The sequence below is a fragment of the Numenius arquata genome, chromosome 12 (assembly GCF_964106895.1).
Source record: "Numenius arquata chromosome 12, bNumArq3.hap1.1, whole genome shotgun sequence".
In the NCBI taxonomy this organism is placed as follows: domain Eukaryota; kingdom Metazoa; phylum Chordata; class Aves; order Charadriiformes; family Scolopacidae; genus Numenius; species Numenius arquata.
Window position 1 is genome coordinate 12,862,405 of NC_133587.1, and position 23,812 is coordinate 12,886,216.

Genomic DNA, 23,812 nt, shown 5'->3' on the forward strand with positions numbered 1-23,812 from the left:
CACCGCTCCCCCTCACCCGGCTTCCAAAACTTCACCGGTCCCACGGGCGCCGCCATCTTGGGGTGAGAGGGCAAGAGGAAGCGGAGGCGGGGCCCACGTGACGCGCCGTCCGTTGCCATGGCGCCCGGTGCTGCCCCGCTCCTCTGGCGGAGGGCCCTGTCTGTCACCCACAGCGGAGCTGGTGGAGGGAAGCACGGAGTCCAAAGAAGGACGACGAAGCTGGTGAGGGGTCTGGAGCACAAGTCTTGTGAGGAAAGGCTGTGGGAGCTGGGGGTGTTCAGCCTGGAGAAAAGGAGGCTGAGGGGAGACCTTCTTGCTATCGACAGCTACCTCAAAGGAGGGTGTAGCCAGGGGGGCTCAGACTCTTCGCCCAAGGCACAGGTGATGGGACAAGAGGAAACGGCCTCAAGCTGCGCCAGGAAAGGTTTAGGGTGGATATTAGGAAAAATTTCTTCACCAAAAGGATTATCAAGCCTTGGAACAGGCTGCCCAGGGAAGTGGTGGAATCACCAGGCCTAGAGGTATTTAGAGGACACACAGGTGTGGTGCTGAGGGACGTGGTCTAGTGGTGGACTTAACAGTGCTAGGTTAATGGTTGGACTAGATGATCTTAGAGGTCCCTTCCAACCTAGCGAATTCTATGATTCTAATTGCTCTATCTTTGGACATTTCCTTATTGTAATGGCAAAAATGGCTCCCAGTTCATAAGACCAAGTCCAAGATCTACACTGTTACTCACACAGAAGCAATGCTGCGGAGGAATCCCAGTTGATTGTCTTTAAGTGAAACTAAACCCACCCTTTGCCTCCAAGCCAGAAGAAAGAGTGAAATATGTGTAACGCAGCCCTCCGGATACTACTCCTGTTATTAACATGAAGTGTATAACTTGGGATTTAACAGGGTTCAAAGATCGCCTCCAAAAAGTCCTTGTCACATTAATTAAGTAAAGCTAATTGCATCCCTTCTCCACATGAAGGATGCTTCCACCTGTGTGCACCAGAGCTGTTGCACTTCACACCAGGCAGCTGAAGGACTAGAGAGAAAACAATTGCAGTAATAGTTAATAGATCCAGCAGTGCCCTAGCATAGGCTTATTACAGCCCATTAAAGGTATTATTGAATCAAATTTAATGAAGAATTTAAGTTAATTAAGTATAGGCTGGAGTAAAAAAAAAAAAAAAAAAAAGCAAAGAAATTCACACTTTGGAAAAAATCTATGGAAAAAAAAATCTAATCACATTTTATATTGCTATTAATCATTCCCATTCTTCATTAATTACTTGACAGGCTAGCCATGCAGTTGTGGTGATTTGCACAGACCCCACACTGCTGTACATCCATGGTCACTTGTTATGCTAAGTCTCTAGGTAACCACTTGAAAAATAAGTTACTCACTTATAATTAAAGACATTCTTAAAATTCTAGTGATTTATTTCAGTGTACTTTTCAGATTAAGTCCACTCTATCAAAAATACAAAATACTGTGATAAGAGTTGCGTTTATCATCAATATATTAGCAACGGTTGAGAAAAAGCCCTACTAATGGCACATGGAAAGAGTTGCCTCTTAAAGTAATGAGAGGAGTAACAAAGTTAAAAACTTGTATTTGAGAAAACATATACAGATAATAATTGTGAAAATAAGACTTCACAAACAGTATTTTGCATAGAGTACGACACTGAGGTTTTTTTGTGTTTATGGAAAATACAGTTACAAATAAAAATTTGTTTCAAACTTCCTTACATCTGGATAAAAGATAAAACTATTGAACATTTACAAATTAGTCAGAACTATTACATTTCCATGATTGCAAGCGCAGAAGAAAAAGGGCACCGATTAGTTCATCCTAATCATTATTGCATTGCCCATAAAGACCATTTTTCTAAGCTCCACATGTCCAATTTAATGTTTTCCTGCTGATGTGTGGCAGAGACCCATATGAAACACCCCAGCTAAGATTTAACATTCCGCTTTGAAGCCCATAACCCACAAGACACTCAAACGAGCACATACCAAAGTGTTTTGCAGTAGCAAGAGCCTCAAGAACATCTTGAGAAATGGTGCACCTTTGCTTTCATCACAGCTGCCATGGTTGGACTAACAAGAGTTTCTGCACTGGCAGGCTGCTGGGAGGATAGTTCATTCATCTGGTGTTTTTTTGTTCTTCTCCAGAAATGGATGGATTATATGTTTTTTTTTAAATCAAGCTTACATCAAACCTTAAAAATAAATGGTTCTATTTCTGACTTTCATGTTATTGCACATCTGGCAGAAGTAAGGCTTTTGAGAAGTACCAGTAGCTTCACAGATTTCAGATCTACTCAACTTTTCCCGTAAGATCAGACAGCAGTAGCAACCATAAAGAAACCAAAACGTGTATATAGTAATGCCAAGAAAATGGTCTCATTTGTCTTTACTACAAACATAGGAGGTTCTTAGGAATACTATCCGTTGCATGCATTTATTGCTTGATGTCCAGCAATCCAAGTATTCCTGTAATTATAAAGCAAAGGTCATTTGAAATTAAATCATTGCAAAAGCCTTGTTCACCTGACACTTTCCCTCGTTCTGCCCAGGAGCACAGCAAGTAAATCTACGATCTGAGGACTAGTAGCACAGTACCAATCTACTAGTTTCTAGATCATGGTTACTGCAGTTCTGTGTCACGAAACAGTTCATGGAGAGTTTGTGCAACACAAGACTAAGCTTGGCCTGATTTCAGAGCTGTACAGCAGTCCTGCTATTCATCCTTGGAAGACATTTAAGCAATATAAATTTCTATACCTAGATGCCTTAAAAAAAAAAAAAAAAAAGTTTGAGCTACTGAGCTAAGACACTTCTAATCCATCAGCTTGAAATATGTAAGAATAGGTTGAAAAATGAAAATCTGACAGAATACTAGAAATCAATAATGGCTTTCCAGGTGTTAAGAGTTTGGGTTTTTTTTAAAAAACACATCTGAACCTAAGACAATACCATAATTGTATCTGTTGATCTGCGTCACAGTGGTCTTCAAATGAAACCACAATTCCAGTATCGCTTTCTCTCAGTTTGAGGTTTGTTTCCCATCCGCCCTCACAAACATGCCGTAAGACAGTACTGGGCATGGATGGCTGGACATGGTTCCTGAGGTTCTGCTGCTCACTCCGCCATGCAGTTCATCTCTCTACGATCCAGTGTGGCCTCATAACCAGGGAGCCATTCCTCTTAGTCAGCGGAGGAGAGGCATGCACTGCATTACTCGACACGTAGACTGCCTCCCTTGAGGCATGCAGCCAGCTGCTCTTCCTTTTCAGATTTCCTACGAATGCTCTAAGATACAAAAACTCCATTCTCAGGGAGTTTTCCCTGGTCAAGTCTCTGGAAGCCACAGTTATCCTGACCAGCTGGTCCAACACCCTGCTCTTCCGGCAGCTGGATAACTCTTTGAGGTTGATTGGCTTTGAGCGTGAATAAAGAATCCGAAATTCCAGGTCAAAGTGTGCAACTGCGGGGCCTGACAGGATCAAAATGTTACTGCTGTTCAGCTTCCCGTCTGTCCATGTAAAACTAGCAAAGGAAGAACGAGAAACTTCTGAGTTAATTCAAGACAAATACTAAACAGAGTATTAACTGAAAATTCTCTTTCATCACATTTAGTTAAATCGTTCTTATAATCCAAATGATGCGCAGTGTGATTTTTTTAGGACAATTTTTACAAGTAAACAGTAGTAAGGAAAGCAGTTTTGCAGCGTGGGCTGTGCTTTGCCTTTCCACGTAAAGAAATCATGTAAAGCACCAGAGAGAAATTGGCACTTGCCTGTACGAGCCTGTTGTCACTCTAATGCCATCAATTAACATGAACTTTTCACGGACTTTTCCAACAATTTTGGCACCTGACCTCGTGTAGTACGTGTTCCCAGTCAGAGTTCGAACTCTCATCAGCTGTGAAATGTATGGCAAGTGTTACGAGATTTCAAAGTTCAACGACTGCATTTAACATAGTAACACATGGTAATGATTGCTGATGAACTAGCAAAGGCTGCTGTGCAGTGGCACAAGATTCACCTTCTAGGAACCAAATGATAATTTTGCCTTGTTTTAAGTAGGCAAAGAGGTGGCATTAAGGGGCAGAGCCATAAACTGATTGAGCAGAACGTGACTGTAAAAACTCCTGTCACCACATCTTGGAGCGACCTGAACTCCACAGATTCCTGAGAACCTGCTTCTCCATCAGCCTTCAAAGCCTCAGCCAGCCTGAGCAGCTCCAGTCGTGTTGCAGGGACCGGACATTCCTCCTACATTCCTTGAATATTCAACTAGCGTTTGCCCTCAGAAAGCAACTGTAACATCCACTCCTAAAGATTTCAGTTTTTCTATTGATTGCCTTCTTATGCAAGAATGGTTAAATCTTCCAAGAAAGAGCTAGAGCTACATAAACCCCATTTTAAATTGTGGCAGCAGGCTTAATATTTTCATCTTTTGATAGCTCAAAGATTTCAATCATAAGAGGATCAACTGTCTACCCCTATAAATATGATGAGGCTCACCTTTTCCTGTTCCAGGTCAACTCCCAGATCCTTGCACATTTTCAGAAAGTGGGAAAACGAAGACTGATCTAGAAGGATATAGGCTTTAACTTGCCGCTGGCTACAAGCTTCCAAGAGGTCTTTGAAGATATCGGTATCCGTGAAGGAATCCATCACCAGGGCAATCATCTGCAACAAGTTTCAGGAGAAATCATCAGGCTGTTTCCACAGAGTCCCAAGGGAGATGGCAAACGAGGATTTTGATTTTCAAATTAACTATTCCCCCTCTTTTTTTCCCCTGGTGCAGTCTTCTGTGATACTGTATTTTTATTATCGCATTGTAGAGTTTTGGTTTTACTGTTATTTCAGCAGCAGACATTGAAGCTTCTTTTTTCAGGATCTGTATCTTTTTTGGTTCGTTAGGTATGACTAACCTAGCCTGAACGCTTAGTGTGGAAAGACACCTTTTCTCTATTTAAAAATGAGAATTCATTGCTCATTAGCAGCAATGATAGCTCCTGCATACATTCAGTAGCACATTACTCGTAGCTTTTAATTAAGGTTGCACTAAACCCTTCTCTTTTTTACAACATAAATTCACCTTCAAGAAAAAAATTAGAGAAATCTGAGCATTTTCTCCTTTCCCACCACCTCTAGAGTGCTGCCGAGACCTACGAAGGCAGAGGAAGACTTGACACCTCTCTGAACACCAAAGCAAGCTGATGAAAAAGGTATGTTGCAAGAGGAAAAGAAAGACATTTTGCTGTCAGTCTTCTTCAGCTACATCAGTGACTTTTGGTGTAACCGGAGCACTGAGTTGATTGTGTAGATGTTTGAGGGTGCTGAGAATATCTGGGAAGAACCAAAACAGTCGCAAAATAAATGTATTGCTTCAAGTTTCTTCCTCACCCTGAGATATGGCATAAACAGGGGGGCTAGTTCTGTGTTAGTCAAATTTGGTCTTCGATTCCTAGGCAAGAAGTTTGTTTTATTTACTAAGAACTGATGTATTTTCCTCAAAAGCATTGCCTGAAGAAAAAGGTGAGCTTATTTCCAAAACTTAAGTTCTCCAGAGTCTTTCAAACTTTTCAAAGAAACAGTAAAAAAAAAAATTCACTAGTGTCCAACTGCTCTTTACATCTCACCTCCGTATTTAAGATAAAAATGAGGTTTGTCTTCAACTTATTATTCAGATTCTCATGATATTACAAGCCAAGACATGATTATTCGCCCAAGCTCCTTGAGTAAAAACCTCCTTTGAGCCAGCAACTGCCCTCGCTGATCCGTACCACGGGCTGAACCCCAAGTTTGCTGGGGGGGGTACGATGTGGAAGCAACAACCACTTAAAAGAGCTGGAAATGGGCAAGTTTGGGACACGCTGCTCACAGGTGCCAATTCTTTGAGCAAGCTCAGCGAGACCCAGACAGCACGGGCTCGGTTTTCACCAATATGGGCGGGGAAAAGCTTGAAAATAATGAAACTGTTAAAAAGATAAATACAAAAAAGGGGGAGAGGGGAGAGAGGAGGATGAAGTAATAACGAAATAGCACAGTAAGTAAAATCAGGAGTTTATTTCAAAGTTAATGAAGGGGGGAAGGACAGTGTGGGTAGACTCAGTTTTCGTAAGTATGAGGGGGGAAAAAAAGCTTGAAAAATAACAAACCTGTTAAAAAGATAAATACAAAAGGCGGGAGGGATGAATAAAGCAATACCAAAATAACATAGTAGGTAAAATCGGGAGTTTATTTAGAAGTAAACGAAGGCGGGAAGGATGGTGTGGGTGAACTCGGTTTTCGCCAATACGAGGGAGAAAAAAGCTTGAAAATAACGAACCTGTTAAAAACATAAAAACAAAAGATGGGGGGGGGGGGGGGGAGAGAAATAAAGCAATGCCGAAATAGCACAGTAAGTGTATTCGGGGGGTGATTTAGAAGCAAACGAGGGGGGATGGCGGGGTGGGTGCGGGGGAGCCGTGCGGGAGCGGGGCTGGGGACCCACCTGCCGAGCGGAGCGGATCTGCCGCCGCACCGCCTCCTTGCAGCCGTAGATGCTCTCCCCGTAGCCCGGCTGGAAGTGGGCCTCCACCCGCGTCAGCCCGCGGAAGGCGCCGCTGGCGAAGCCCGGCCAGCCCAGCTCCAGCGCCGGCGGCTCCAGGTCCGAGCGCTCGGGGAAGTAGGTGAGCGAGGAGGCGTCGAGGGAGGCGCCGGGCGAGGCCTCGCCCGCCGGCTCCGGGCCCGCGGCGGGCGGCAGGGCGCCCCGCGCGATGGCCTGCACCTCGGGCTCCGAGAGGAAGGGCGGCAGCCGCTCCCGCCGCAGGAAGGCCCGCAGCGCCTCGGGGCCGCCCGACACCAGCTCCTCCAGCGCCAGCCGCTGCGCCTCGCTGTACGGCCCGGGCGGCCGCGGCGGCCAGCGCCCGCCGCCCTCCTCCAGACACTGCGACGGGTTGGCCATGGCGAACGCCGCACCGGCACCGCTCGCCAACACCTTTATAGAGGCTCAGCCCCGCCTCCCGCCCTGGGTCCGGGTGGCGGTGGAGCGGCGGCGCCCACGGGTGGCGGAGCCGGGTGGCGTCCCCCCGCCCCGGGGAGCACCAGCGGGAGAAGCGGAGCCCGAGTTAATGAAGCGCTGCCCTCGACCTGCTCGCCGAGCCCCGGTCAAACGGCGGCTCCGAAGGTGAGAGAGGAAGAACGTCTCCATCGCAGGCGGCTCCGCTCGCCCGGGGCAACGGGAGGGGACCACGGGGCGGGCGCTGCGTTAGTCACCCCCCTTCAAACAACGAGAAAACAAAACTCAGCGACGACCAGGTGAAAACCCCCGTGGCAAAAGGAGTTTATTTGTAAACTGTTTCTCGTCCCTGCGAGCGTACCCAAAGAGCTGCACAGGGTAATAAAAAACACATAGAATAAACAAGTTGATTTTACATACACTGAAGCACTGCTTGAACACGAGCTCCAAAAAAATACCACTCAAAACTGGATTTGAAGGTGTATCTTGGATCCCTCTCTGCAACTAGCTTCACCCCCGGTGTTCCAACTCCAGGGACATACAAGAGTCTCTTAAAAGAAGTGCAGACAATGCTTTTTTCCCCACCTGCACTTCTTTTTACATCTGCCTTACAGCTGCAGGGAGGGGTTGGCATTGCTTTCATTTCAAGCAATGGAAGTAGCTAATTCTCTTTGTCCATACAGATTTCAGAGACAGAAATGCCAAAATTAAGTGTTGCAGCCTTTTAAAGTTGTGGATATTTTTCTGTTCATTCACTCATTCATCACTGCTTACAGGAATATTCAAGACAGCAGCTGAAATGTGCCATCTACTGGACACACGTGCCCAATAAATAAGAAAATGCATAACCCAGACTCTGATTTGACTTGGCAGAATCCAGTCTGGTTACTCTAAAGAGTTACAGTGCAGTCAGAGCTCAGAGAGAGAATCCACACACTGCTTGGATGAATGAGCCAAGAAGCAAACACACACACACAGAATGCTGCTAACTAATATCCAGATAATGTCTGCAAAGCAGCTTAACCTAAAATCCATTTAATACTGAAAATATTTTTAAAAATTAGAGCGGCACATCAGCTCCTCAAACCAAGTTAGTAGTGGGTAACGGATAAACAGAGCAGGAAACAGAATACTTCAGATAGGACAGTTTAAAGAGAAAAATGTATTTTTCACTCTTACTCATACAATAATATTAGTGAACATAACTCATAATATTTTGTAGTGCGTTTGTCAACTTTTGAGCAGGGGCTTTGTCATGTGCCCTCAGTGATTGTGTTGGCTCCCAAAAAGGAAGCTGTTTACGGGTCTCTTGACAGAAACAAGATGGTTCATACATTCTTAGACTGAGCCAGAACAGGAAGCTGATTTTACAGTGCTAAGACTAGAAGTCTTAATTCTGTTTAACAAGTTACACAAGAGACAGAGTTCTCTGAAGTCATCCCAAGAGAAGTACAATAGGTACATGGCAGCAAGACACTGAACTCCAGGTGTTGCCTCATCTCCCACTCACACATGCAAAAAACCAACAATTCAGCAATACATTCCCATTAATATTCTTATAGTTCCAATAGAGCTAGCTTTTGGTTCCTAGTACTAGAAACATTTACATCAGGGCTGTACCTAAAAGTGGGCAAAGCTCTCTTGGAGTGCTAAGTTGCTGCTTCCTGGTCTTGGTTTTAAGAAGATGTTCTGAGGATGTGTATGTACACACACACATTTCATAGAATCATAGAATTGTCTGGGTTCTGCCCTTCTCTGGACACGCTCAGCACCTCAATATATATAATATGTACGTATACCTACAGAAGGGCATGAGAAGATAATCAAACTGAAGAGTTAGCCCAGTGCATTTCAGGAGGCTTAAACAACAGAAAAACGATACAGTTGAAGATCAGAACCTGCAACTGCTCCAACAGATCCTTCACAACTTTACTGGAAGTTGCTGAAGTCAGAATAAAATTAGCTTTATGGCTCTTTATAAAAGTTGTTTCCCCTCATGCCAAAGATAAAGTAGAAATAAAAGCCAATATTAAAGAGAAAAAAATCTGAATATACTTTGATGTGAGTTTAATCTCCAAAGCCACTCTGAGCAAGATTAGTCTGACTCAGATTTTTTTTCAAGTTTACATAAATTAAAGCCAGAGCATTAGCAACCCTAGAAAGCAGTAATGAGTTTACTTTTCAGGTTAAACATCCAGAATTAAAATCAACCTTCACCACTAATGCATATAAGAAGAATATGCAAGTAGTTACAGTATAAATAAACCCCTCTTTTTTTTTATTGCTTAAATTGCATAGTATAAAACAAAGTGCTGGAGAGTGACGTACACATGTGTTAAAAAAGTAAAAGTGCTGGAAGGAATTGAAAGAACTGACAGGTACAAAGTGACTGCAATTTGAGACCGGAGCTTTTGTGCTCCGCATTCAGTGCGGTGATCATCTATTCAGGGAAAAGAGCGACACGTCCCGGAGGCTGCGCAGGCTGGCACTGATGTCACGCCTCTGTTTCAGGTTGGATCTCCCTGTGTATTGGGTCATGTAGTTTTCAGGTACGCGGCCTCTCCGGGACAGGATATCCACCATGTGGCTGAGCTTCGACCTGATGGTGGAGTAGTGGAATTGCCTCTCTTTATGCAGTTTGTGGAAATACTCTGCCCTGTTACTGCTGGGATATTCAAAGGACCGGAGAGAAGATACTGAGCCGGTAGAGCTTGTAAAGGAGCACTGGGATGATGACGAAGACAGTGATCGCAGACTAGAACTTGATACAGCCTTTCCAAGCAGAGAAGGTTCTTCTCTTGACAACTTTCTCTGAAGCAGGGGTGTTTCTGTGCACTCACCTTCCTTTGTTTGTGTCACTGCAGTCTTCAGCAAAACTGACGTCTGTGTGCCCGTCATTCTAGCAGCGACAGAGGTCTGAGTGCCAGTTTCTGCCGTTCCAGCACCGGTCTGCGTGGCAGCATTACACACGGTCACCACAGGCTTCTCTTCCCACAGGCCAGTTTGAGTCGATGCATTTCTCCGTTCCACTATGGCCTCTTGATCACTGAACCATTCCTCTTCACAGAGGAAAGAATGCCACAGGTCACAAAGTTTTCCTCCAGGAGTACCTTCAGCCTGATCTAGTTCTTTCAACAATTTCTTTGGAGTACTAGACAGTCTGGCAAATTCTGCTCTCAGGTTGCCTTCCACAGTGTATTTTCTAGGGGACTCTATTCTGTTCGGCAGGTGGTCAAATATCCCGCTGTTTCTGCAGCTGGATGGCCGCTTAGGGTTGATGGGCATTGACTGGGCATAAAGAATCCTGAACTGGAGGTCAAAACGTTCAACCACTTGACCTGACAATAGCAGCAAGTTACTGCTGTTCAGCTTCCCGTCGGACCACGTGAAACTGTTGAAAATAAACCAAAATTCACAGTTAATCTCCAGTGCATTTCAGCACATAACAGCTACAGACAGCACAATGCAGGAGTGCTAGGTGTAAGGAAGGTAAAAAGTTGATAGACAATTCACTTCCTCTTCTTCAGGAAGAATTCAAATATGGCCAAGGGCTTTGCTAGCAACAAGTTATATAAACCAGTTTTCCAAAGTTATTCCCATTTTTGTGCTAGTCACACTTGGACTCAGCTAGTCCACTTGCCATTGGCATGCATCGATATCAGGCATGAAGCAAAGTTAATACATCCTTCTTGCAGACCCCCCCCCCCCCCATGGCTTCATCAGACACCAGCAGACCTCAATACTTGCCTGTAGGACCCTGTTGTCACTCTAATGCCATCAATTAACATGAACTTCTCGTGGACTTTCCCAACAATTTTGGCACCCGACCTCATGTAGTACGTGTTCCCAGTGAGAGTTCGAACTCTCATCAGCTGTTTCAGAAGAGAAAGGAAAAATAACATTAGATTGAATTTAACTTCCAGAAAGTTTTGATTAGTAATTCTACCTAAAAGCAGCTACACACGCTATGGAAGACAGGAATGAAATGAACTTCCTTACATTGTCTGTGCGTGAGTCTTATTAGTTACATGGTGCTTAATTTCTGTTATACTAGGAGAGTCTGGAGAGTCAAGCTGGCAAGAACAGCTCATTCCAATTAATTACTGCCCACAAAGTGAGGAGCATTCCCCATCCAGAGAAATTCTCACTAGTATCAACATAAGCCTGTCCTGTGACATGACAGTCACGTCAGCTTATATTCAGAGGAATTAAATAAACCACCCAGGTCACATCATCCAAACCCTTTTAAAAGGAAGCAACCATGCCTTAGTGAAGAAATGAGATGTTACCAAAGCTGTACCACCCTTGAGCTTCCCATGTTTGTTTCCCTTAGCAAGCAGTTCCTTGAGCCAAGGAATAAAGCTACTTAGATCTTGCAAAATGCTTGGAAATTGTTGTTTCCTCAGGACAGGGCTCACAGAGCGCACCCCACCCAGCACACAGGGCTGTTGCACAGCACAGCTGTAGCTCCTACACACGGGTAGTGTAGGGTAGGAGTACATGTGCCTTTTCTGCATGGTTTTTGCTGAGTTTGTGAGCAGTTTCACATGTTGGATTAGAGACTGTAGAGAAACCACGTGCTATTGAGCCTTGATCTTCAGAAGCTGAGAAACATTTCAGAAAATCCCCTTTAATATCAGCTACCGAACAGACAGGATGCTTTAGTCTTTCAAGAGTATGATGTTTTAGAGAAGGGTATCTTTGATATCCATAACTATAAACTGTACCACGAAAAATTTAAGCAAACCACACCCACCCACATTTCATACTTACACTTTCCTGCTCAGGACAAACTCCTAAGTTCTCGCACATTTCCAAGAAATAAGGTAAAAAGTCCTGATCAAGAAGAATATAGACAGGGACTTTGCGGTTGTTATAGGCATCCTGAAGGTCACCAAAGATATCAATATCTGTGAAGGAATCCATCACAAGGGCAATCACCTGTAAAAAAAAAAAAACACCCGGCAAAACTTGTTCAAGGGCTTTATTTTACACAAGGCCAGATCACCGCTTCCCCCAGACACTTCTCCTGCTGCTGTCATCAAGGCCAATATGCACATTTCTTTGTCCTGCTGCACAGGCCCCAGCAAGTTAGAGAAGATTTCTGTATCCCACAATGTTTCTGTAAATTCACTGTGCCCTGGAGTGCAAAGCATAAGCCTGAAAAGGTTTTTCCATCATGTCTACTGCTGCTTTTGTATGCTTTCACAGCCGACTTCCCTACATAGTGTCCTGTAATATGTCCTTTTGATAATATCAGGGAAGCTATCATATCCAGAATCGGGAATCCAGACAAGCCATCGCCACTCCTGTGCTCCCAGTGTGGCATACCTGCTACGGCCTGCAGGAGAATTATCCCGAACAGCATCCTCACTGTCACAGCCAAACATCTCACAAACCCCGACTGATTTCTCTTTGTGTGAAACGGAAGGCAATGCTGTCCCTACATAAGTTACCAAGGGATAAACTAGTTCTGTGACAACATATAGACTGAATACACTATTTCCAGACTCTTACTAGACATATTCTGAGTTTCCATCCCATACCTTCACAAGAAGTCCTTCCACTAGCTCAACAGCTCTTTACAGAAAGCAAGTCCTAAGATGGGAAGATTTTCTCTCAATGGGCCAAGGCAGCAGTCCTACATCTACAAACAGTCTCTACAAATAATTCAGAGCCACATCACACAGCGTCTCAGTGCTAGATTTCTCATCCTTCAGAACCAGGAACACACATCTGCGTGGGAACACAAAGGCAAGAAGGATTTGGCTTCATGACTTACTTTTCTATTCTCTATTAGACCAGCATCAAGGACGGCTATTAAACAACCGCCGCAGGTACATGGCACCTGTCCTTATCAGGCATGAGGCATCCACGCACTGCTGCAACACACCCGAGGCATATACACACGCAACAGCTGCTCTGTGTGTGGTGTTGCCTGTACTCAGGGAAACGTTTCCCACAAGAACAGGCTAAGCTCTGCATTCCCACCTGCGCTCTGCTCTCTAAGGGACCGGGTCCACATGGATGAGTTCTTATATATAACACACACAGGCACGCTGTTATTTCTAGATATCATTTATGCTTGTGCTTCTTGTGTGTCTCCTGTGCTCTTCTCCACCCAACCACTTGTCTAAGTGTCAAAGGAAGATAGAGAAAAATAAGATGCTTTTGAAAAGACCAGATGAGTAAGAAGATAACCCCTGAAAACACAACAATTCACGCTAACCCCCTTGGAAACACCAGTGCCTTCAAATGACTACTCAATTAGTAGCACATTTGAGTTCTAATCCCAGAATTAGCAGCTGAAAGAAATACACAAGAATCACAGAATCATGTAGGTTGGAAGGGACATTTAAGATCATCTAGTCCAACCATCAACCTAACTCTGATAAAAAAACATCACTAAACCACGTCACTAAGCACTATGTCAACCCATCTTTTAAATACCTCCAGGGATGGTGCCTCAACCACTTCCCTGGGCAGCCCATTCCAAGGCTTAATAACCTTTTCAGTGGAAAAATTCTCCCTAATATCAAATCTGAACCTCCCCTGGCCCAACTTGAGGCCATTTCCTCTTGTCCCATCGCCTGTGACTTGGGAGAAGAGACCGACCCCCCCTGGCTACACCCTCCTTTCAGGGAGTTGTAGAGAGCGAGAAGGTCTCCCCTCAGCCTCCTTTTCTCCAGGCTGAACACCCCCAGCTCCCTCAGCCTCTCCTCATAGGACTTATTCTCCAACCCCCTCACCAGCTTCATTGCCCTTCTCTGGACCTGCTCAAAATGAACAAAAGTACCATTACATTTGGAGGAGAGAGAAAAACCTTTTCTCTACACTCACCCATTCAGGATAGCAGAGGCAAGACAGCAACAGTGTCCCCTTCAGCCACTCAAGCTAACCACATTTAAGCAAGCTAAGAAGAAACTATACAGCATAGAAGGAACTATTATTCTGAATTTTTCTGTTGCTCACATTAACTTCAAGAACTCAGACATGACTGAGCAATATTGCACAGCATCTGATATTCAGTAAATTATAGGGCGTCAAAATTTCTCTCCATTCCTTGTCCACAGAAACGCTCCCTGGATCGGGCATGTATGCAGCAGCGCAGGACCAGCTTGCCTGGCTCTTGGCTCAGCGTGAAGGGAGGCGTTAGGCTGGATGCCACAAGCAAGAACATTACAAATACAGCTTTTTGGAGACGCAGATGCTTTCATGGAGTTTACTCGAGTCACCAGACTGGTCTCATCTACCTGAACAGGATCCCTTGAGAACAGAGCTTCCTCCAGGACCGTTTCTGGCAAGAAGCCCATCGTTTGTGTCATCCTCACACACGCCCTAAGCTTCTGCCCTCTGAAGCAGGCAGGGACTAAGCTCAGTGGCTGATTCAAGGTGTGCCATGTGCGAGCACACATTACACACAGAGCCAGGAGTTGCTTCACCCGGCCACCCAAAGAGAAAGCTATACATTTAAATTTCAGTTAAGCCAATTGAATGGCTGCAAAAGAGAAGGGTGGTTCCCTCCTAGGGATTACAGTTGGAGGCTATGAACTCGGGGAACATAATAATGAGTTACAGAGAACAGTTAGAAATTACTATGCCTGCATGATTGTTAAGCCATACTCTGCATCAGATCAAAACCACCCACTCCCGTAGGAGAGAAGTCCTGCGAAGAGCAGGTCTGCACATTGCTTAGGGACAATTAATGAGGTGAAGAAGTGAGATATAACCATAGGGTTATCTCTGTAGATAACCTTCTTTTACAAGAGGCCTTTTTTGCTTCATATCCTGTAAGAAACAGTAGGAGGCTTCTGCAAGCGAATCTGGCTTGCAGAGCACATCAGTAAGGAACCTGGAATAGGAAACATTCTGCTTTGAATAACAGCAAGATCAGCTTGAAGAGAAGACTCCAGGGAGACCTCAGAGTCCCTTCCAGTTCCTAAAGGGGCTCCAGGAAAGCTGGGGAGAGACTATTGATCAGGGAGTGGAGCAGTAGGACAAGGAGTAACTATTTTAAACTGAAAGCGGGAAGATTTAGATGAGATCTCAGGAAGAAATTCTTTACTGTGAGGGTGGCGAGACCCCAGCCCAGGTTGCCCAGAGAAGCTGTGGCTGCCCCATCCCTGGAGGGGTTCAAGGCCAGGCTGGATAGGACTTTGAGCAACCTGGTCTGGTGGGAGGTGTCCCTGTCCAGGGCAGGGGGTTGGAACTAGATGGTCTTTAAGGTGCCTTCCAACCTAAACCATTCTATGATCCCATGAAACCAGAGGGTGGTTTGGCCACAAACCACAGCAGCGGTTCTGCACGCAGTGCTGGGGGACAGGGAACCCTTGGCCCATGACCTGTGGAGCAACACAACTGGGAAGGCAAGGTTTCACTCAGGGAGGTAGCACATAGATCCATCTTGTCAGGATGAGCACCACCCCACGTACATTTACCAGCTCCCCCTCCTAACGAGGCTCTCGTTGCTCGACAGGGGTTTTAAAGCCGCTTGGCTTTGCCTAGTGCCACACGAAGCAGATACTCATGGAAACCGTTGCTGATTTTTGCTCGGACTCACAAACCCCCTGCAGAAGGGCTCCGGGCAGGGCCCGCACTCCCGGCCGCTCCCCGGCGCCTACTCACCTGCCGAGCGGAGCGGATCTGCCGCCGCACCGCCTCCTTGCAGCAGTAGATGCTCTCCCCGTAGCCCGGCTGGAAGTGGGCCTCCACCCGCGTCAGCCCGCGGAAGGCGCCGCTGGCGAAGCCCGGCCAGCCCAGCTCCAGCACCGGCGGCTCCAGGTCCGAGCGCTCGGGGAAGTAGGTGAGCGAGGAGGCGTCGAGGGAGGCGCCGGGCGAGGCCTCGCCCGCCGGCTCCGGGCCCGCGGCGGGCGGCAGGGCGCCCCGCGCGATGGCCTGCACCTCGGGCTCCGAGAGGAAGGGCGGCAGCCGCTCCCGCCGCAGGAAGGCCCGCAGCGCCTCGGGGCCGCCCGACACCAGCTCCTCCAGCGCCAGCCGCTGCGCCTCGCTGTACGGCCCGGGCGGCCGCGGCGGCCAGCGCCCGCCGCCCTCCTCCAGACACTGCGACGGGTTGGCCATGGCGAACGCCGCACCGGCACCGCTCGCCAACACCTTTATAGCAGGTTTGAATCCAAACAGCTCCGCGCCGCCGCCGCCAGTGGCGGAGCCGCGTCCCGCCCCGCGCCCCGGTTGGCTGCGGCGAAGGCGGTCCGGCCCCGCCGCCTGCCCGGCCCCGCTCCAGGCGGGGCGGGCCGAGGGGGAGCAGCGGTGAAACCGGTCCCCGTTAGCGCCCGGGGGCTGCTCGCCCCGGCCGGCCCCTCCTCAGGCCCTGGCTGGGTCTCCATTTCACTCAACCGGGCCGAACCCCTTCCCCGCGGCCTGGAGGCCTGACACAGACCTGTCCCATGAGGCCCCGGCCGTCGCTGATCCTCTCCTGCCCCTGGGAGGACGAGGGTGCTTCGCCTTGGCCTGAATCAGCCCTCCAGAGAAGGACCCTCTTAACGGACCGTGTTAACAAATACCAGGCCCAATGCCTTGGACGTGACAAAATCCAGTAAAGGCAGTCATGGTTTTGTTCTTTATCCCCGTCATGAATTACTGCTACCTGCTGAAAGATAAGTAACACCTACCGACTGCCTAGATTCACCCCTCTAGACAATTCCTGGCTGTACGTGATGGGTGTCAGGGAGGCAGAGACACAGGCAGTCCCAAAAGGCAAACCAAGTAAACAAAACTCAGTGGCATTTTTTTGTATTATTAAAAGAAATTTAATATAATTTTTAAATTAAAAAATTCAATATCTCTATTAAAGACACTGAGTCAGGTGCTAATACTGTCAGACATACCCTTTTGGCATGAGTTTTACATACAATTTAAGATTTTATGCATTGCTTCAACATGTTAAGAAACCATCTTTTCATACTTACAGTAGCAATAAAGTCAATTCCATACAATATCAAATACTCTTTTTTTAAAAAAAAAGTTTTAAATATATTAGACTCTGATTGCCAAAATGCCATTTTATACACAAAGCTGCTAATACAATATACAGTTCTTACATTATTTTTTTTTCTTCACATAAAATACATTTCATCAAGTTTTATTTGTACATCGTTTACTACTGATCGATGGAATTATTAGGAATTATTGCAGAAGGCTTGCTGTCATTTGTTAATACCCTGTACAGGCAGCAGTCACACCGGGCTGGACCAGGGTCACCGACACTCTTGCAGTCCCTTCTCACGCTGCAATCTACAGGCTGAAGACATAGGTGGCAACACTAAGGCTGCGTCTGCACCATTTAAAAACCCGTATCTCCCCTCCGGCTGCGGGTGGAGATAATTGCATTGCTCTAGGTTTGGGAATAGGCACCTTGAGCAGAGTCTCCTCTACTACAGCTTCACAGTTGCAATACAGCAAAATATTCTAGGTCGTTAATCGTTGCCTGAAGAACCCAGTGGTACTCGAATTGCGTGGAGGACTGAGAAGTCCATTACCAGTTTGGCCAACGTGAAAATAGCAGAACAAAGCTGAAGAACAATGAGGGACGACAAATTCTGTTGTACAGCCAAAGGCAAAACAAACCAAAAATGTCAATACTAGCCGTGTTCTGTAGGAAGAGGCTAGACCTCGCTGCTACAAGCGTGTTCTGGACTCTGCCTGTAGAGAACTGCTGTAACAAAGTCAGTCAACATGATTTGTTAAATTATAATGAACACCCTGTGCGTTTCCTTTCTGTGTATTTAAGGAGAGAGAAACCGTGATCATGAAAGAAACTGAAAGAGCAAATAAAAACTTCAAAATGTGGTGTGCTCTGAACTGTTACCCCCTTGCAAAATAGTCTCCAAGTTAAAGGAGAGCACTGTATTGTCACCCCAGACCTTCCAGAGAATAGTCACCGAGGTACCTTCTGCAAGTATGATAAGGCACAGAAATATCCAGACGTTGGGAAAACATCTTCCAGCAGATGGACAACAGTTCCTCTATGGCTCACTGGAGACCAGTGCTATTGCTTCCTTGGTTATGATATTCCTATTTCATGGTATTGCTGATTTAGTTTCAGCAGAGATTTGGGTAAACAGAGCTCCAAGATTAAAACAAAAGGACACTAAACAGAAGTTGTAATGCCATTTGGGAGCTTGTCAGTGCCTTCAACCCTGTGAACTCAGCTCAATAAACTAGAGAATTCACTGCCTCCACCAAGTATTGCACCGATTCGTTATTGCTATTGCCCTGCCATGCTCTTCTTCCCTGCCAGGAGTCCCTCATCCATGTGGTTCTTCACCCACATCTGCAAGATGGTACAGAATCACATCAGCTGGAGTCAGTTCTTCCCAAAACTGGGAGGGCTTTAAGATTCTGGAGCACCACAGAAGTGAGAGTGAGCGGGCTAAAATCACATCACTTGGTACGTGAAATACAGACCCAGGTCTGACCTCAGACAGATCCCGGCAACGGTACTGAAGCCCTTATCTAACATTTCAGTGCTGGGATGGTCTTGGTTGAGCTCTGTAAAGCAGGGACACTTTTTTTACCCATCTGAAAAAAGTCTTTCAACATGGCAAGTAAAGCTGCTCTCATCACCTGGTTAGTTTCCTAGAAACAGTGTGAGTTCAGCACACAGGAAGATTTTGCAGGCAGAAGGGTTGTTCTCATGTGCAGCTCTGCCTACAGTAGACCTGTCAATACATCCACGTTCCCAAACCTTTGTGTAGCCTGTATGAACAACTACACCCTTGGGCTCACTTCTGATAGAATTGGGACTCTAATCCGACCTTGAATCTGTACTTAGATGTTGATTGAGACTAAACCCATAGCATCAAAAAAAAACCCCAGAATCCTCCCCTAATAAGCCAAGTGCTGGATATGCCAATCACAACATGATTTCTAGTTTCTGCAGCTTTTTAGCAACATTAAAAGCCAATGAAACAGCCAAGTGCCTTCTGCTGTGTACCTCAGAGCTTTCCACTGGGATGGCCTGTAAGACACACAGATACAAAAATCCACTATTGTTGTAACACTGCTCAGTTTTATAATAAAAAGCCCTGTTTCTAGAGGTAGGCTCCTACAATACACATATAAGAGTATCTATGTGTTTATTAATCCCCCAAATTCCTGTTTAACTCTACATTTACCAGCAGCAGGTTAAATATCCCGTTCACAGAATTGCTCATCCCAGACGTACAACCAACAACTCCTCATGCAGCATAAACTGCCAGCTCCTTCCCTGAGCGCATTGGTCAGTGTCCCAACAGGCAGTGACCGTTACACCCAGAATGTCACCAGCACATAAGCATGAATCTGTTCTAGGTCACTCTTCCAACAGCGTTCACAGGCCCCGATCCAATAGAACTTCAGCCCAAAGCCAATGGTAGATAAATACTCAGCATGACTGGGAAACGTAGCCTGGAAGATTTATCGATTACTGACTCTGGTTTGAGTAAGAATTGATTACATTTGATCAGACACCACCAGACTCCAGCGAGCATGTCAGCTTACAGCGATAAAACCACAAGAGCTGTATTCCAGCCAATTTTACAATTACAATATGAAGTCCAATTAGGGGGATGTACTATCTTGTAATACCTTTTGCCTGATAGTAAATCAATTGTTGCTTTGCTGAAGGTCACAGTTGGAGTGATGAGTTTCTGGAGTTTTACATATAAAGAGAGTAAAAAACTAATGGGCTAAAAGCTGTTTGTCTAAAACGGACTGGCTTAATACAGTTTTAATGTAGTAACAACTCTCAGCGAAAGCAAACCTCAGGCTCCTTAACACTACTGCATTCCATGCTCTCCTTTTCATTTGCTCGGAGTTTGGTAGGATTCAATACATTCGATAGCACAAAACTGCTCAGAGAAGGAAAAGGGTCCAACGGCTCCTTCCCTGGGAGAAAAGGCATTGGCTGCACCCGAGTTTTGCACCACTTACAACCCAGTGGATAGTGGCACCAAAATTTGTTACAGAGTCCAGAATTCTCATTAGGATGGAAGCAGAGAGACAACCCCCCTACACCGTGGGAGAAGACGGGCACCTGAAAAGCATCTCCCCCTGTTCAGGAATACCCAGGCCACACTTGGTCTTACCCCAGAAGAATTTTCTCGAGGTAATCAGAAGACCCGCTGTTAACCACACACAGATGTGTTAAAGTCTATCTAGCTACCAAATCATCTTCTTTCTACTAGAGAATGACTTTTAAAACCCCCTGAGGTTAAGTCAAGCACAAGAAGTATTTTCTAGTCTTATATAGAGCGTATGGGTTTCAATAATGGAGGAAGCCCAACTTCTCTGAATGTTCCAAAACATACAAAGACCCCCCTGCCTTTAAGTGAACTGAGGTTTTAAAAAAAATCAGATCACCTGCCACCATTTTCTAATTTGTTCCTAAAACTGGTAAGGGAAGAGAATTGTATCTTTAGAGTTCAAAAAAAGTAAATTGTCAGCCTGGTAATAACCTCACAGGTCCAAAGGTGTTTCCTGCATGGCATGGTTGTGGTGGTGACACACAGCCACCTCTGCTGCCCCAACGAGCCCAGAGCCCTGGAGCATAAAACACCCAGCCCCAGTGATGGGCTAGATTTGATGGGGAGCAGAGGGTGGCACTTAACGGTCCCTGGCAGCCCGAGTCAATGTTTTATAGCCTAGAAAAAAAAGGAAAGGCTGTAGGGATTCCCACAGAGGGAGTGTGTGTGTGAAGTGTAATATTGACGTGTAAGAGCTGCCAGGTGAAAGGAAGATGGCTGGAAGCTGCATTTTCTGTTGCTTGGCTGAAGCACAACTACGTGAGCTGGATTTGATCCACTGATGGCTTACAGAGACCCAAACAGGCTTATGTTCTCAGAGCGTGGAATTTAAACTGCCCGAGAAGACACATACTCATGCAGGCAAATAGTTATGTTTGTGATAGCCTCTCTTTCAGAAAAAGGGTTGAAGATTTAGTTCCTTCTGTAGATACAACTTGTTAACTCAACTGGGGCTGGTTCCTCAGGGCTGTTTCCCACGGGGTGCTCTGCTTTCCCCTCCCCAGGTATGCCAAGCCTTAACATGCTGAAAAGCCAGTGCCAAACCCCCAGGCTATGCCGTGCTAGTGCTTCTCAGGTGGTCTGTCAGAGCTAACATGAATTACACAAAAATCACGGTGTTGGCGTGCCAACTGCTCTACAGCAGAGAGGCTCTGCTATGGTGCCAGGCAACTCCCTTATACATAGAGGCATACGGCGCAAACCAGCCGCCTTCTGATGGCTGCCAACCACTGCTGACTTCAGCATGGGAGCTGGAAAACCGCAGCAAAAATATTAATAATCTTTTGTGCTGCAGCGTTCAGCTACCAAAGCAATGATTTAACAGTTACTTGTTTATCAGCCAGAGATTGCAGGTTAACACAAGTGTCGTGACATCTAGGGAGATTAGAAAGGCTTTCATGACGTTTCTAGGTGAGTGTCGGCCAGCCTTTTCCTCCTCATCCCGCCCAAGCCCTGTGGGTCTGGAAATCCAGAAAGATCAGACCACAAAGCACACTGCCCCTGGAATCTGTGCTGAATGTACAGAGTAAACAAACAGAATCAATAGGAAAGTGAGATCAGCAGAAGTCTTTTTAGTTTTAACAAATTAAGAGTCTAAATAATACAAATAAGTTTTTTTTTTTAAATTACTTATCCCAATATAGACCTTTGTCAGTATTTTATTGCAGTAAAATTCTATTGCCAGGGCCCCTTATTGCAACATCAGTTTTAAAGCCAATTGAGTGAAGCCTGTTTCCAGGAAAAGTTCTGCTTAAAACCCGATGGCAGTCTGGGGGGATGCGTTTACAGGAGCAGAACAGGACCCAGCCTGTGCACAGTTGTTGATGCTGAGCTGTCACACACCTCGCAAACCTCCTAAAGCGAGCGCGGCACCAACGCCTGCTTGTCGCTCAGGCCCTGTACGTGCTGGATCCAGTTGTATGGAACACAGCTCTGTCCACTCCTGCAAACCCCGTGGAGGGGTTGATCTCCCCTCCAGGATATATCCATCACCCAAGAGTGAAAATTCAGGTCTGAACTGTCACCTTCCAGAAGCTTGGTGGCTTACAGCAAGAGGCTCAGGTGCAAAGATTTTAATTCAGATGATTTCTCCTTTCCAAGGCATGTCATGACTTCCCAAGGACGAGGAGGCAGTGCACCATACCTTCTTCCCCAGGGAGCAAGACGAGGGTGACCTTTTTTTTACATCATACCGATGCGCATCCCTTCCTCTCCCAAGAGCCTTGCTCCACCTGCATTACTCATTCAGCTGCAATGGAAGTAATTGGCAGGGTAAAGTACAATTCAAGATGAAGGAGGCCGCTGCAGTCAGGATGTCCATAACCAAATTCTCCCTTTGGAATGCAAACAACCCGGCCGCTGCCATAGATCCAACCAGCCCACCCGCGTCTCGTTTCCTCCGGGGTGAGAAACAGATGAGACTAGGAAATTCTGCAGCACCCGTGCACCTTCTCTTCCATTTCCTCCATGGGAGCTTTGAATTTCAAGAGGGGTGGATCACCACTGGACACTGTGTAATACACTGAGGTCCCATTGGAGCTGTAGGGAGAAGTCCTGGGTCCGATTAGGTGTGACTTGGCCTCACCCCCGTTCTCGGCAACTCCTCCCATGCCACTGCCGAAGTGGGTGCTGAGGAAGGGGTGGTTGAGGAGCTTGGCCGCAGCTCGCTGCCGCTTCAGTTCAGAGAGCGTTTGGTGGTTATGCTCCTTGTAGGCACCCCAGAACTGCTGCGTCTCGGGGAGCCCGGGGTTGCCATAGGGCAGCATGTGGCCTGGATTGCTGTCAGGGTCAGCGTGCATACTCCAAATGTCCCCATTGGAAAAGGTGTACTGGTAAGTGCTGGCAGACGCCATGAGCCCATTCTGGAGAGGCATTTCAGAGTCACACTGCGTGCTTTTGTTTGCCAGCTCTGGAAGGAGGGAAGAGTTCTCCAGCACTGAATTCTGTAACAAGAAGACATGAAAGAAGAGCATCTTCCCCTATCCCTCCCAACACAGTTCATCCCTGTGATGACTTCCTAAGCCTGCTCATACTCAGCCCTTCCACCAGACAGGTACTACAGCATGAACATCGAGTTCACCCACTAATGCGACCCTATAATGCTGTGAGCCCCGAGCAGGAGCTGGTTCCCAACCAGAAACATGGAACATTAACTCAAAATGACTCACTTTAAAAAAAAATAAATAGATAGATAGATAAGCATATTAATATTACATGACAATAACTGAATTAAAACCAAATAACTGTAAAACAAGATTACAATTCTTTTGTGATTACCAGTTTGTGAGCTGTAAAGAGAAATGCCCACGCTATTTTTTCTAAACTTCCCGGTTCACTGGGGCCATCCCTCAAAACTATGCAGCTGTAAATCCAATCCAGGCTTTCCACTTGAGTGGGATATCCCGGTTTATACCAAATGAGAATTTGGTCTTTTGCTTACATCGGATGGATGAGGTTTACGAATTTTTCAGCCACCTTCCATCCCAGGGCACCCACTGCTATTGACCTTGCACTACCAGCCCTCCTTGGTGACTCCCATAATACAGAAGAGATTCCTTACGGGGTCTGTGTTCTCCTGGTCAGACCGAGTCTCCCCAATTTCTCCAATGAGACCTGAGTTTCTTCCTTCTTCTGCCGCCCCCAGCTGCTGCCAGACAATGGCTTCTTTCTCGCACTCCTTCCTGTAAAGGTTCGTTCGATCTGAAAGGCTGGCCCTCCTCACCACCTTCCTGCAGGACAGGGACAAGGGACATCGAGGCTGTGAGCAGGACATGACA

The 23,812-nt window shown here is 46.3% G+C and overlaps 4 protein-coding genes across 6 annotated transcripts in view; all 4 read right to left on the bottom strand.

Annotated features, from left to right (window-relative positions):
* Nucleotides 1-56, bottom strand: part of DHX35 (DEAH-box helicase 35) — a 32,129-nt gene extending 32,073 nt beyond the window's left edge. For both annotated transcript variants that reach the window (XM_074157209.1, XM_074157208.1), the window contains exon 1: nucleotides 17-56. In XM_074157209.1, the coding sequence (XP_074013310.1) occupies nucleotides 17-56 (40 nt within the window). The remainder of the gene's footprint in view (nucleotides 1-16) is intronic.
* A 1,359-nt stretch (nucleotides 57-1,415) lies between these two features.
* On the bottom strand, nucleotides 1,416-6,964 carry LOC141471157 (protein FAM83D-B-like). The gene is made up of 4 exons (XM_074157573.1): nucleotides 6,508-6,964; nucleotides 4,530-4,697; nucleotides 3,800-3,924; nucleotides 1,416-3,549 (listed from the first exon to the last, which is right to left on the bottom strand). Exons 1-4 carry the CDS (start codon nucleotides 6,958-6,960, stop codon nucleotides 3,159-3,161), a joined length of 1,137 nt encoding a protein of 378 aa, XP_074013674.1. The 5' UTR covers nucleotides 6,961-6,964; the 3' UTR covers nucleotides 1,416-3,158.
* Nucleotides 6,965-9,450: 2,486 nt separating this feature from the next.
* On the bottom strand, nucleotides 9,451-16,092 carry LOC141471042 (protein FAM83D-like). Its single transcript, XM_074157428.1, has 4 exons — nucleotides 15,640-16,092; nucleotides 11,788-11,955; nucleotides 10,762-10,886; nucleotides 9,451-10,405 (listed from the first exon to the last, which is right to left on the bottom strand). Exons 1-4 carry the CDS (start codon nucleotides 16,090-16,092, stop codon nucleotides 9,451-9,453), a joined length of 1,701 nt encoding a protein of 566 aa, XP_074013529.1.
* Nucleotides 16,093-22,456: 6,364 nt separating this feature from the next.
* The window catches only part of PPP1R16B (protein phosphatase 1 regulatory subunit 16B), a 40,070-nt gene continuing 38,714 nt past the window's right edge, over nucleotides 22,457-23,812 (bottom strand). For both annotated transcript variants that reach the window (XM_074157447.1, XM_074157446.1), the window contains 2 exons: nucleotides 23,596-23,764; nucleotides 22,457-22,978 (listed from right to left, as the gene is read on the bottom strand). In XM_074157447.1, the coding sequence (XP_074013548.1) occupies nucleotides 22,457-22,978; nucleotides 23,596-23,764 (691 nt within the window). The remainder of the gene's footprint in view (nucleotides 22,979-23,595; nucleotides 23,765-23,812) is intronic.

Excerpts from the sequence above, each read along its gene's own strand:
- LOC141471157 (XM_074157573.1), bottom strand. The coding sequence starts at position 6,960 with ATGGCCAACCCGTCGCAGTGTCTGGAGGAGGGCGGCGGGCGCTGGCCG. Across the intron at positions 4,698-6,507 it reads AGATCCGCTCCGCTCGGCAG|ATGATTGCCCTGGTGATGGA; the intron begins GTGGGTCCCCAG and ends AACTTGTTGCAG. Across the intron at positions 3,925-4,529 it reads TTGACCTGGAACAGGAAAAG|CTGATGAGAGTTCGAACTCT; the intron begins GTGAGCCTCATC and ends TACATTTCACAG.
- LOC141471042 (XM_074157428.1), bottom strand. The coding sequence starts at position 16,092 with ATGGCCAACCCGTCGCAGTGTCTGGAGGAGGGCGGCGGGCGCTGGCCG. Across the intron at positions 10,887-11,787 it reads TTTGTCCTGAGCAGGAAAGT|CTGATGAGAGTTCGAACTCT; the intron begins GTAAGTATGAAA and ends CTTCTGAAACAG. Across the intron at positions 10,406-10,761 it reads GTGACAACAGGGTCCTACAG|TTTCACGTGGTCCGACGGGA; the intron begins GCAAGTATTGAG and ends TATTTTCAACAG.